The sequence below is a fragment of the Symphalangus syndactylus genome, chromosome 2, assembly GCF_028878055.3.
Source record: "Symphalangus syndactylus isolate Jambi chromosome 2, NHGRI_mSymSyn1-v2.1_pri, whole genome shotgun sequence".
NCBI lineage: Eukaryota > Metazoa > Chordata > Mammalia > Primates > Hylobatidae > Symphalangus > Symphalangus syndactylus.
The window spans coordinates 22,906,370-22,918,883 of record NC_072424.2 but is presented as its reverse complement, the minus strand read 5'-3'; the positions used below and the strand labels follow the sequence as shown (position 1 = coordinate 22,918,883).

General features: G+C 35.0%; 1 protein-coding gene across 4 annotated transcripts in view; it reads left to right on the top strand.

Moving 5' to 3' along the window:
• ATRNL1 (attractin like 1) overlaps positions 1-12,514 on the top strand; it is an 861,353-nt gene that overhangs the window by 448,767 nt on the left and 400,072 nt on the right. For all 4 annotated transcript variants that reach the window (XM_055248210.2, XM_055248235.2, XM_055248225.2 and 1 more), the window contains one exon: positions 11,870-11,948. In XM_055248210.2, coding sequence (XP_055104185.1) covers positions 11,870-11,948 — 79 coding nt within the window. The remainder of the gene's footprint in view (positions 1-11,869; positions 11,949-12,514) is intronic.

Genomic DNA, 12,514 nt, shown 5'->3' with positions numbered 1-12,514 from the left:
AATTAGCCAAAGTGGTTATTTTAAACATAAATTATTAACTCCACTGTTTAAAATCTTCCTTTTACATTTATAATTCAAAGTATGAGTATTCTCATATTTAAAATATACCAGTCACTTTTTCATTGTTAGAGGGGGCAGTGGTTAATTACTTGCCTTTTTTTTTCAGCATTTTTTTGGTCCTTATTGTTTGTTTGTTTGTTTGTTTTTTACTTCTGTTGGAAGCATTTTAAAATTTCTGTGCAGTAAAATTCCTTTTGCGTGGAGTACAGTTGTGTGAGTTTTAACACATGCATCATTTATTATAATTACCAGCTCTCCCAGGATACAGAACAATGTCAAAGCCCCAGTGAATACCTCATAGAGCCTTCTTTGCAGTCGGACTTTCTCCCCACCCATACACCCTGGCAACCATTGACCTGATCTCTGTTCTCACAGTTTTGCCTTTTCCAGAATGTCATTCAAATGGCTTCCTTCCCTTAGTCTACTGCAGTTAAGATTCATCCAAGGTGGTTTTTTGTATCAATAGTCCATTTCATTTCATTGCTAAGTAGTATCTCATTATACGGATATATCACACTTTGTTTATCCATTCACTCATTGAGAGATATGGATTGTTACATTTTTTGGTACTTATAAAAAATGCTGCTGTGATCAACATACCTACAAGTTTTACACAAACAAGTTTTCATTTCTCTAGTAATAAATACCAGGAAGTAGGGTTGCTGGGTCACAGGGTGGATGTATATTCATCTTTATAATAACTGCCACTGTTTTTCAGAGTGACTGTACAATTTTGTGCTGCGACCAGCAAAGCCCAGGGTTCCAGTTGTTGCACATTCTCACCAGTGCTTTGTCCTGTCAACATTTTTTGTTTTAGCCATTCCGATAGTTGTGTAGTGGTATCTTGTGGTAATTTTAATTTGCATTTCCTTAATGGCTAATGATGTTGAATATCTTTTCATGTGCTTATTAGTTATACTTTTATTTTCTTTGGCGAAGTATTTTTCAAATCTTTTGCCTATTTTTAATTGCTTTTTAGTTTTGCTTTTTATTTTTGAATATTGAATGTTTTTTGTATATTCTGGAGACAACTCTTTTGCCAGATGTGATTTGCAAATATTTTCCCTCAGTCTTTGAATTGTCTTTTCATTCTCCTAACAGTATCTTTTATGGAGTTAAAAGTTTTAGCTTTTATAAAATTCAATTTAATGCATTTTTTAAAAATTGATTATGCTTTTGATGTCATATCCAAGGACTCTCCCTAACTCAAGTTTACATAGATTTCTTTCTGACCGTTTTATACAGTCAATGCACTGCATAACATTTTGTCTATGACAGACCACATATATGATGGTACTTATAAGATTATATTACTGTATGTTTACTGTACCTTTTCTATGTTTAGATACACAAAAACCATTGTGTTATAATTACCTACAATATTCAATACAGTAACATGCTATATAGGTTTGTACCCTAGTAACAACAGGCTATACCAATGGCTTTCATGTGTAGTAGGGTATACCATCAGTATTTGTTTAAGCACCCTCTATGATGTTTGCACAGGGATGAAATTTGTCTGATGATACATTTCTTAGAATATATCCCCATTGTTAAGTGACACGTGACTGTATTTTTATGTTGTACATTTAGATCTATGATCCGTTTCAGTTATTTTTTGTTTATGTTGAGGTGTAATTCAATGCTGATTATTTCACATGTGGATATCCAGTTATTACACCATGATTTATTATAAAGACTAGCCTTTCCATTTTGAAATGCTTTTGCAACTTCGCCAAACATTCACCATAGAGTTCCAATCCCAGGTAAGATTGTGTAAACACACATCTCTTTTTCTCTAAGTGAACTCAACCATAAAAGCTGGACAAAATTCATGGGCAGCATTTGGTATATGATATCAGCAGGCAGAGCAGAGAAGAACACCAGAATTCAAAGTACTGGTGAACCATCTAGAAGTTTGCCATTTTTATCCTTTAGTGCCCCCTGACCTGAAGTCAATGCAATTTGAAACTTGAAAGTAACTACTATAGTTTGGACAGGGAAAAGTCCTCTAGTTCTGGCCCATCATTCTCTCTTAATCTCAGAGAGAATGAGGGAGACCTCCCTCCCATTTTTTCTCTTTTTCCTGAATTCACTCACCCATACCCCAGGCAGTCTGAAGCAGGAACATGGACAGCAGCAACATGGCTCACAGCGGGAAGCTGTAAGAACCAAAATCCCAAGGGAAGGGAATATTCCTCTAATCATAATGGAGCTCTGGCTACAGAGAGCCAAGATAAACCCTGTTGATTTCCTTCTTATCTGTCCTCCCAGCTCAAAACATGGTACAATAGGAAAAGTGTGTAGTTTCTGGCCACATGATGGAAAAGTAGAGCCCACAAAACCAGAAAGGACCTGGGAGATAACAGCTATAGAAAAGCCTTCCCATCAAATGTTGTGGGACTGGGGGAGGGAGGAGGGCTAGCATTAGGAGATATGCCTAATGTAAATGACGAGTTAATGGGTGCAGCACACCAACATGGCACACGTATACATATGCAACAAACCTGCACGTTGTGCACATTTACCCTAGAACTTAAAGTATAATAATAAAAACTATATATATATATATATATATATATATAATGCTTTATAAACTTCTGGGATCACCCCTGAGCTGCCTGTGTGCTGATCTGATCCTAATTAACATTATCATACCAAAGAATTGGAGAACTGAGCTCATAGGTAGAACTCTGCTTTGGGCCCGGACTGAACAGTGGGTGGCCCTCCCACTACACAGACTCAAGAAGCACTTCAAAAGCTTTGGATGCATTGTGACCATAGCCTCCAGATGGATAAAACAAAATATCTCTCTAGAGAATATCAACATTATCTACAAACAATAGCTCAATCCCTTTGTAAAGTCAAGGTAGCACAAGAGAAAGGGTACAGTGGAGGCCGGGCTTGGTGGCTCACACCTGTAATCCCAGCACTTTGGGAGGCTAAGGCAGGTGGATCACGAGGTCAGGAGTTCGAGACCAGCCTGGCCAAGATAGTGAAACCCCGTCTCTACTACAAATACAAAAATTAGTCGGGAGTGGTGGCACGCGCCTATAATCCTAGCTATTTGGGAGGCTGAGGCAGAATTGCTTGAACCTGGGAGGCGGAGGTTGCAGTGAACCAAGATCATGCCATTGCACTCCAGCCTGGGCAACAAGAGCAAAACTCCATCTAAAAAAAAAAAAAAAAAAAAAAAAAAAAAAAAAAAAAAAAAAAAAAAACGGGAACAGTGGAGAGAGTTCTAATGGAAGTAGTCATTCTTAAGTTTAATTACCAAGTCAAGGACTATCTCTCAATGTTTAGTGCTTTAAGAAAACTTTCATCGGGTACTAGATCTATTACCTATGCATATGGGAAAGGTGACATTTGATCCCTGCTTTGAATATAAAATAAATTCTAGAAGGAAAGGTAAAAACAATGAAGCATCTAGAAGGTAATGTAGGAATTATTCTTCATAACATTAGAATGTAGAATGGATTCTTAAACAGGACACATAAAATACTATAACAAAATTAGACTACAAAAAAACCCAACACTTTTTCTTATGAAAAGACACCATTAACATTATGATGAGTCAAGTCACACAGTGGTACGAAATATTTGCAAACTGTATAAAAGCCAAAGGCCTTATATTCACACTATGTAACTCATATAAATCAATTAAAAATAGTCTGAAAACTCCTTTCTCCAAAAATGGCAAGAGACTGACATACACTTCACAAAAGAAGATATCCAAGTGTCCAACAAAATATGCAAGTGTGCTCAACTTAATTTTTATCTGGGAATTCAAATTAAAACCACAATGTAATACTGTTATATACCTACTACAGTGGATAAAAAGAAAAAGACACATAATACCAAGTGTTGGAGAGGATGTGGAGCTATTAATACTTTTAGTACACTAGAAATTGATGCAATGGCTTTGAAAACAAGTTGACATTATATTCTAAAGTTGAATTTACCTATACTCTATGGCCCAACAGTTCCATGTCGTCAAAGTCATGTGAACCATATTTATAGAAGCGTGTTTTACGTGCCCCAAACTGGGAATAATCAAAATATCCAAAAATAATAGAATGGAAAAATATACTCATAAAACGTGGAGCAATGGGAACATAAAACAATTGCCAAAGGATCAAAATAGGTAACACAAACATAGTGTTGAATGCTAAGAGACAGAAACAAAAAAACAAATACTATAGTGTTATATTTGTAAAAAAATTAGGAATAGACAAGACTACAGTATGGAATTAAAAATAAATGTGATAGTTCCTTTTGAGAAGGAGAGAATGAATTAAGTTCTGTTTCTTCAAGCTGGTGGTTTCAAGGGTATATTGTCTTTGTGATAATTTATTGAGCTATATATTTAGGGTTTCTCTATTGTGTTATACATTAATGATTTAGGAAAGGTTTTCAAAATAATTAAAATTTTTGTTCTATCTATATGGTTTTAAAAGATGTGCTTCAAAAAACATTTAATGTAGGAAGAAACACTGTATACATCGTAGGAAGAAACACTGTATATATTGTCCTTTGTCACTTTTTGTTGCAAGTTTGGAAGAATAAAGTATTATCCAAGTAGGCTACCTGTAATAGGACTTACCTAGGAACATTTTCCTTATTAGATATTAGTCTTTCTAATACGCCATCAGATGAGGCTTGAGACTACTCCATTTTCTGTAGAGCTTTAGGAAAAAATTTAAGAGTGACTAAAGATGCTCTGTAGCCTCAAAACCTGTTACAGAGCCGTGGCAGGGAGGTTAATTTAGGTACTCTTCTATAAATTTTTCATAAATGATATCTAGTAGATTTTATTCTTTCCCAGCCTTCATTTAACTCCCTCCACATGGCTGTGTAGCAAACCATCCAATTTAAATGGGATTTATCTCTCACTAGCTTCGTGATTGTGCCAATGCCATTTATTGCATCGTCAATGTTTGGTAAGGAGTGGGCATGTATAATAGTGTATTATACAAGCCTTGGAACTGCTGCGTTCATTTTTGTTCCTAAGAATTAAACAAGCTTGAAAATAAAATTAGTGCGCAGTGTTATGCATAGTCCAGAGAATCATAAGAAAATGTAGTTAGGACTCTGATCACACCAAACCTGGAACTTTTCTTCCTTTGGACTGTGGGAAGTGTCTTAGTCCGCTTGGGCTGCCATAACAAAATAACACAGACTAAGTGAGTTAAACAATAGAAATGTATGATCTCCCAGTTCCAGAGGGTAGACAGTTCAAGATCAGGGTGCCAATTGTTGGTGTCTGGTAAAACCTCTCTTCCTGGCTCTGCAAGTGGCTGCCTTCACACTGTGTACTCATATGGCGTTTCCTCCATGCATGCAGGAAGAGAGGGAGAGCATGCAAGTTCTTTGGTGTCTCTCCTTTAAGAACATTAATTATATCAGATCAGGATCCCATGTTTATTAACTTCATTTAAACCTAATTATGTCCTAAAGGCCCTGTCTCCAAATACAGCCACACTGGGCTTCAACGTATGAATTTGAGAACACAATTCAGTTCATACCAGAGAGTGTAAACTTCATGTAGATCTCTTCTTTATACCAGTTTGAGTTAGGTTTTCTGTTACTTGCATTTGAAATAATCTTAACTAATAGTGCGCCTAAGGTACAGTAACTCTTGCTTAACAACCCTCAGAAATTTGACCAATTTATTCTATGAGTGTATTATTTACCACATTCAGCCACTGGGCTTTTGATTTTTCATCTTTTTCAAACTGATGACTTGAACATATAAGCAATTTTTTTCTTTTTAATATTCATACTTTTATTGCATTTTAAGTTAGAAGTGTATTCTGTTAATATTTTAGTTGGTAAGAAAAAATCCTTTAAATGTTGCGAAGGTATAAAATTGAAAGATATTTTGTGGAATAACAGTTATTAGGAGGTAAATTTCTTCATTTCAACACAATTTCCCAGTTTCTAACATTTTTCAGTGAAATAAAATAATATGCCCAAACCATCTTTTAAAATATGTACTTAAGACTTGACATTTATGATCAGTTAACCTCAAATTGCTATAAAATAGTGACAATATTATCTCTTTTTGCAGTTGGCCAACTAGATTACCACCAGAGGGTATTTATTTGTCACTAGCAACCTGCATTACAATGTAACCTTGTAGCACACTATGTTACTGATACTGCATTCTTTTAATTTTCCCTAAATGAGATTACCTAATAAGTTCCATTTTTTTTACATTAAGAATCCTTTCAAAATGACCATTTTGTGAATAATAAAATCAAATTATTGAAATATCTGTAAGTTTTTATGCTTCCCTTTTTTATGCCTGTAGCTGACGTACTCGCTTTTTAATGTTTGTTTTCTTTCTTTCTTTCTTTGTTCTTTTTACTCCCTATTTCCTTTGGGTGGATTGTACTGAGGGGTGTTGAACCTTTCAGATCTTTTGATATTATTATCGTACAGTATTTTTTTTTAAAAAAAGAAAGCCCAATTATTCCCCCATCAATATCTATATCATGGAGCATAAAAGCTTTTGCATAATATGATAGGAAAAGAAGACCTGAAAGAAAGCAGTAAATACTTATTTTTCTCTGACAAATTTGCCACAATACCAAATTAAAAGATACTAATGTTCAATGTTACCCATTAAACCCTTTGATTTAAGAGATAGAGAAAAGCTAACTAGAATACACAAACCTACAAATCTGTCACTTAACGTAATAAAAGTCTACAATGCTTCTGTGTCACATCAAGTCCAGTGGGCAAAAAAGGAGCCAGTGGAAGGTGTAGTAGGCTGTTCTTGCAATGCTATAAAAAATATCTGAGTCTGGATAAATTTTAAAGACAAGAGGTTTAATTGGCTCACGGTTCTGCAGGCTTTACAGGAAGGATGGTGCTGGCATCTTCTCAACTTCTAGAGCAGCCTCAGGAAGTTTACAATCATGGTAGAAGGCAAAGAGGGGGCAGGCTTGTCACATGGCAAAAGCAGGAACAAGCAAGAGAGTTAGGGGAGGAGAAGTGCCACACATCTGTAAATGACCAGATCTTAGGAGAACTCACCCACTATTGTGAAGTCAGCATCAAGCCATGAAGGATCTTTTTCCCTGACCCAAATACCAGGCCCCACCTCCAACACTGGGGATTACAATTCAACCTGAGATTTGAGTCGGGACAAATATCCAAACTATATCAGAAGGGATAGCATGGAATACAGAACACTGCTTCACATGGTCATTCAAGAAATTCAGATGATGGAAATTCTGTCATTCTTCAGGTGTCCGAGATTGTCAATAAAGATGGAGACTCTCTAGTAGTCACCAAAGGAAGAATATAACTTTTTAACTATGATGAATAAATATTACAAATATTTATTCTTTGTTTGTTTTGCTTTTTAATAAAGCAAGTGTTCTTAATAAACTGGTTTTTGTTTGTATGTATATTTTTTAAGAGAACTGTCACTTTGTTTGCAATGTAATTTATTAGAAATCAAGAAAATTTATAAAGTATTACCCTATATAAGGATAATAATGCCAAATGAGACATTCAGTATTAGAAAAAATGATGTTATTCAAATCGATTTAAAAACCAATTTAGGGAGGCTGAGGCAGGAGAATGGCATGAACCCAGGAGGCGGAGCTTGCACTGAGCTGAGATCGCGCCACTGCACTCCAGCCTGGGTGACAGAGCGAGATTCCGTCCCCCCAAAAAAAAAATTCATTTATTTATCAAAAATGTATTGACAACCACTATATGCCAAGTAGTAAGATATATTTTATTGGATTTTTGATATTTATTGGCGATTATGAGAATATTATTTTAAAAATATTTTCTTACATTGTTTATTGATTTAGCAGCCAAGTTTTTATATCATGTTAGCTCTTTTACTGCTAACCTAATAGGAATTAGCATAGAAGCATCTGATACAAACCCTTAAGGTGTATAACTCCTTGTTTCAAGAAAGTGAAATTATGAAAATTGTATATTTTATACTGTCCTTGTACATCATTACAAAAACGATACTCACTTGAGTCATAAAATCTAGATAACAAAGAATTTAAGCTCCTCATGAGAAATTCAACTAGTATTCCCATCTCAAACTGAATCTTTATTATGTAACTCTTAAGGAAGAGGAATGTTGTGAATTATTAATCAAATAAAAATACGTTTTGATATTTAAGTTGTATTTACTGAATATAAGTAACTTTTCCATATATACTATTATTTACTGCAACAGATATTCTGAAAGAAACAGCTGACAGGATCTGGTATCTGGATGTAAGGGATGATGTAATTGAAATGTAAATTGTTTTTAACATTTTAACTGGAAAGTAATGGTGAAAGAGAGAAGTCAGGGGAAAGGGAAGAACTTGTAATTTAATACTTTGAACCTTAGACAATTTACTTCAACTCTCTGTAACTTAGCTTTCCCGTGTTTTAAATGAACGCATGACAGTATACATGATCTATCATCTGCAATTATAGGAATTAAAGAGATAATTCATGTAAAACACTCAGCATAGTGCTTGGTACGTATTACTCAATAGATGTTGGTTGCTTTTCTAATCATGAACATTATTAATGGTTCAGCTTGGACATGGTAGGTTTGAGGTGATATTAACATTTATATCACAATTCTTAAGGGTATGATGGTCTGACTGAAATTCAGATAAATGAACCCTCAGACCATATCTAAAGTGTCCATTCTCAGTACCATATTTTAAGAGTTACACTGGCCAGGCGCAGTGGCTCACGCCTGTAATCCCAGCACTTTGGGAGGCCGAGGTGGGCAGATCACGAGGTCAGAAGATCGAGACCATCCTGGCCAACATGGTGAAACCCCATCTCTATTAAAAATACAAAACAAATTAGCCGGGCATGGGGGCACACGTCTGTAGTCCCAGCTGCTCAGGAGGCTAAGGCAGGAGAATCGCTTGAACCCAGGAGGCAGAGGCTGCAGTGAGCTGAGATTGCACTGCTGTACTCCAACCTAGGCGACAGAGTGAGACTGTCTCAAAAAAAAAAAAACAAAAAGTTACACTATTAATCTGGGTATAACAAGAGAAGTATAACCACTATGATAATACTTCAGACTAGAGAAAGGTTCCTCAACCTTGGCAATATTGGCATTCTGGGCTGGGAAAATGCTGTTGGAAGGGTGACCTATATATATTGTATGATATTTAAGTAATGTCCCACTAGATGCCTGTCAAGTGGTGGAACCCAAAAATGTCTCTAGACACTGCCAGATATCGCCTGGAGAACAAAAACATTCCTGGTTGAGAAACACTGGACTCGAGGCAATCCTGCATACAAGAAAACCTGTATGTTCTTTAAATATATAAAGAAGTTTTAGCATACAGCAGACTGATTTTGTTTAACCTAGAAGGCAGACACAGCACTGATTGATAAAAGTTAGAATATTGGCCAGGCTTGGTGACTCACGTCTTTAATTTCAGCACTTTGGAAGGCCGAGGCTGGTGGATCACCTGAGGTCAGGAGTTCGAGGCCAGCCTGGCCAACATGGTGAAACCCCGTCTCTACTAAAAATATAAAAAAAATTAGCCAGAGTAGTGGCGCGTGCCTGTAGTCCTAGCCACTCAGGAGGCCAAGGTGGGATAATTGCTTGAACCCAGGAGGCAGAGGTTGCAGTGAGCCAAGATTGTGTCACTACACTTCAGCCTGGGTGACAGAGCAAGACTCCTCTCAAAAAAAAAAAAAAGAATATTTAAAAATTTGAATTAACTAGAAATAGAATGCACTAACTTGTGAGTCAGCAACTTCTCAGCTATAATGAGTATTTAATTAGGTGCTGGATCACTATCAGAGCTGTACTGGGAACTTCCTTCCTGGGAGGGACTTAGAACTAAGAAATCTTTTATATCCCTTTCAAGGATAAGATGCTCTCATTTTGACAGGTGTAAAGATGCAGATTTGGAAATCATTTCAATTGAGGTCATAGTTGAAATCAGGAAAATAACTGAGCTTTCTCTTTGAGGGCAAGAGAAAAGAAGAGCACAATTGAATGAAGTGAATTTTAAGGAATGTCCATAATTTAAAAGAGAGAACTTGGAATGTAACCTACATCCATTTAACCTATATTAGGTTAGGAAGTATTAAGGAAAACAAAACAAAAGAAAATGAAAGAAAGTATTCAGGAGAGAGTTTTAAAGAATGAATGGTTGATATTGTCAATTGAGAAGTTAAAGTCTGATAAAGAGAAAGCACCAGTTTATATAATTTCTAGAAAATCACGGTGACTTTCTATTGAAAGCAAATTCTAAGAAAAATATCCCCTAAAATGTTGAATATTACATAAAGGGTGTTATGTTAAAAAATCGCTTCTATGGTTGGAAAGGTTAGTATCCCTGACTTTTTAAAAAATAGATTTCCTTTGATTCTGGGCGGGATTAGAGAATGGATATGGAAACAGAATGGTTATGGGATAGTGGGCACACTTAGAGCTGCCAGCGTATGGAAAGGAAAAAGGTTTGAGGCTTAAGTAGCTGGATTTGTATTTTGGTACTATGACTTACTCCATGTGTGACTCTAAGCAATTAACTTCAAAATCTCGGAGGACTGGATTCCTGTTTTCTCAAATAAGAATAATATATACTATCTTGAAGGATTTCTAAGACTAAATCCAATCATCGATGTGACGTATCTAGCACAGCATCTGGAATGTGTGCAGCACTCAGTGGATAGATATTAAAATCGACGTTGTTGTTATCATTGTCATTGAAGGATATTCTAAGGTCTTCTGCTTCAAATGAGGCATAGGCAAGGAGAAAAAAATATATTGAAGACCTGACAAGAGTGGAAAGTGTCAAAAATTGCCACTGGTTATGAGTGACTCAAGTGATGAACACAATGATTATCAAATAAGGATGAGTACCAGGTTTTTCTTGTAGTGTCCAGTGACCAGTGAATTTGTAGTGTCCCAGGTCTGTTCACTTCTGGGTCTTCTCATAGCATAATCCATGACCACAGAGCAAAGAAAGGGAAAATAAACAGTGATATAGGGTTGAGATTGATTAATGAGATTCGTGTAAATCTCTGTCATTTTGAGATTTGTCAGGTACTTCTAACAAAGTACCCTGCATTATCATAGTTTATTGCATATAGTACCTAATATATTAGACCACATGTATGAACATTGTAACTGACTTATTTCTTAATGTAAACATTAGCATATGCCAGGGTTTCTCAGCCTCAGTACTACTGACATTTTGTATTGCTGATCCTTTGTTGTTGGGGACGGTCTTGTGCATTCTAGAATTCTTGCAACACCCCTGCTCTCCTCTCCCAGTTCTGACAAACAAAAATGTCTCCAGACATTGCCAAATAATCCCTAGGGGGAGGGAGCAAAATAACCTTTGGTTGGGAACCACTGGAATATGTTCATATATAAAATAGTTAGTGATGAAAATAATATAAATGTGCATGTGTGACATTTGGATTTATAAAATTTCCATATTTTATGACTCATAATAGCAATTCTAAGTAGATTTTGGTTGTGATTTCTCTTGCTTCGTAAGACCAATGGAATTATAAATTTACATTCCTTCTGACAGAGAAAATTCTAAATATTGGCCATAATCTATAGCAAGAAATATATTTTTTATAGCAAGAAATAAATATTTTTTCTACCTGTACATTTTGATTTTATTTGAGAGAACATTTTAAACATTGGAAATGTATCCTATTTTTGATTGTTTACCTAGACAAAGTTATTACTTATATATATATGTATTTGAGTCTTTCACATACTGTTTTTTCATTACATAGTTCAAATAAGTTTTGAGCAAAAATTATTTGTTTTATATTCCAGTTGTTTCCTATCCTTATTGCTGGTGGCTGCTGTGGTATGGAAGATCAAACAAACTTGTTGGGCTTCTCGACGGAGAGAGGTATCAGTAATATTATTTAATCTTTTGTTTAAAGATTTAAGCAAATATATGAATCTCTATTGTCTGTTAATTACCATGCTCTCTTGGAATACAGAATTTCAAATCATTTTTACATACTAATATTCAAAAATCAGTCTAGTATTTTTTAAGCTGTAGAGCAAACTATCACTGTAATTTTAAGTTAGTATTTGTAAAAGCATTGGTTTGTTGCAAACAGTTTCTAAAAATGGTATTGAAATTTATAGTGAATACAATTATTATTATGTTTAAATAATTTTGTAATATATTTAACTTAGGCATTTAGTTATGCTATAAAGACAATTTATTTTTCATAAGTGTCTGTTGAAATTTAAAATTCTGAGTGATAAATATTTATTTTTGGTTTTTGAAAAAGATTTTATCTACTAGAAATTTATTATAACATTCTTTTTTGGGAATCAAATCTTTTCCATTTTTTGATTAGCTAATAATCCAACTCTGTTTAAAGAGCACATCCATTGGATAAATTTCTGTATTAGAATTAATTATTTTTCTTATAATCCTAAAATTGATGAAAGCAATAATAT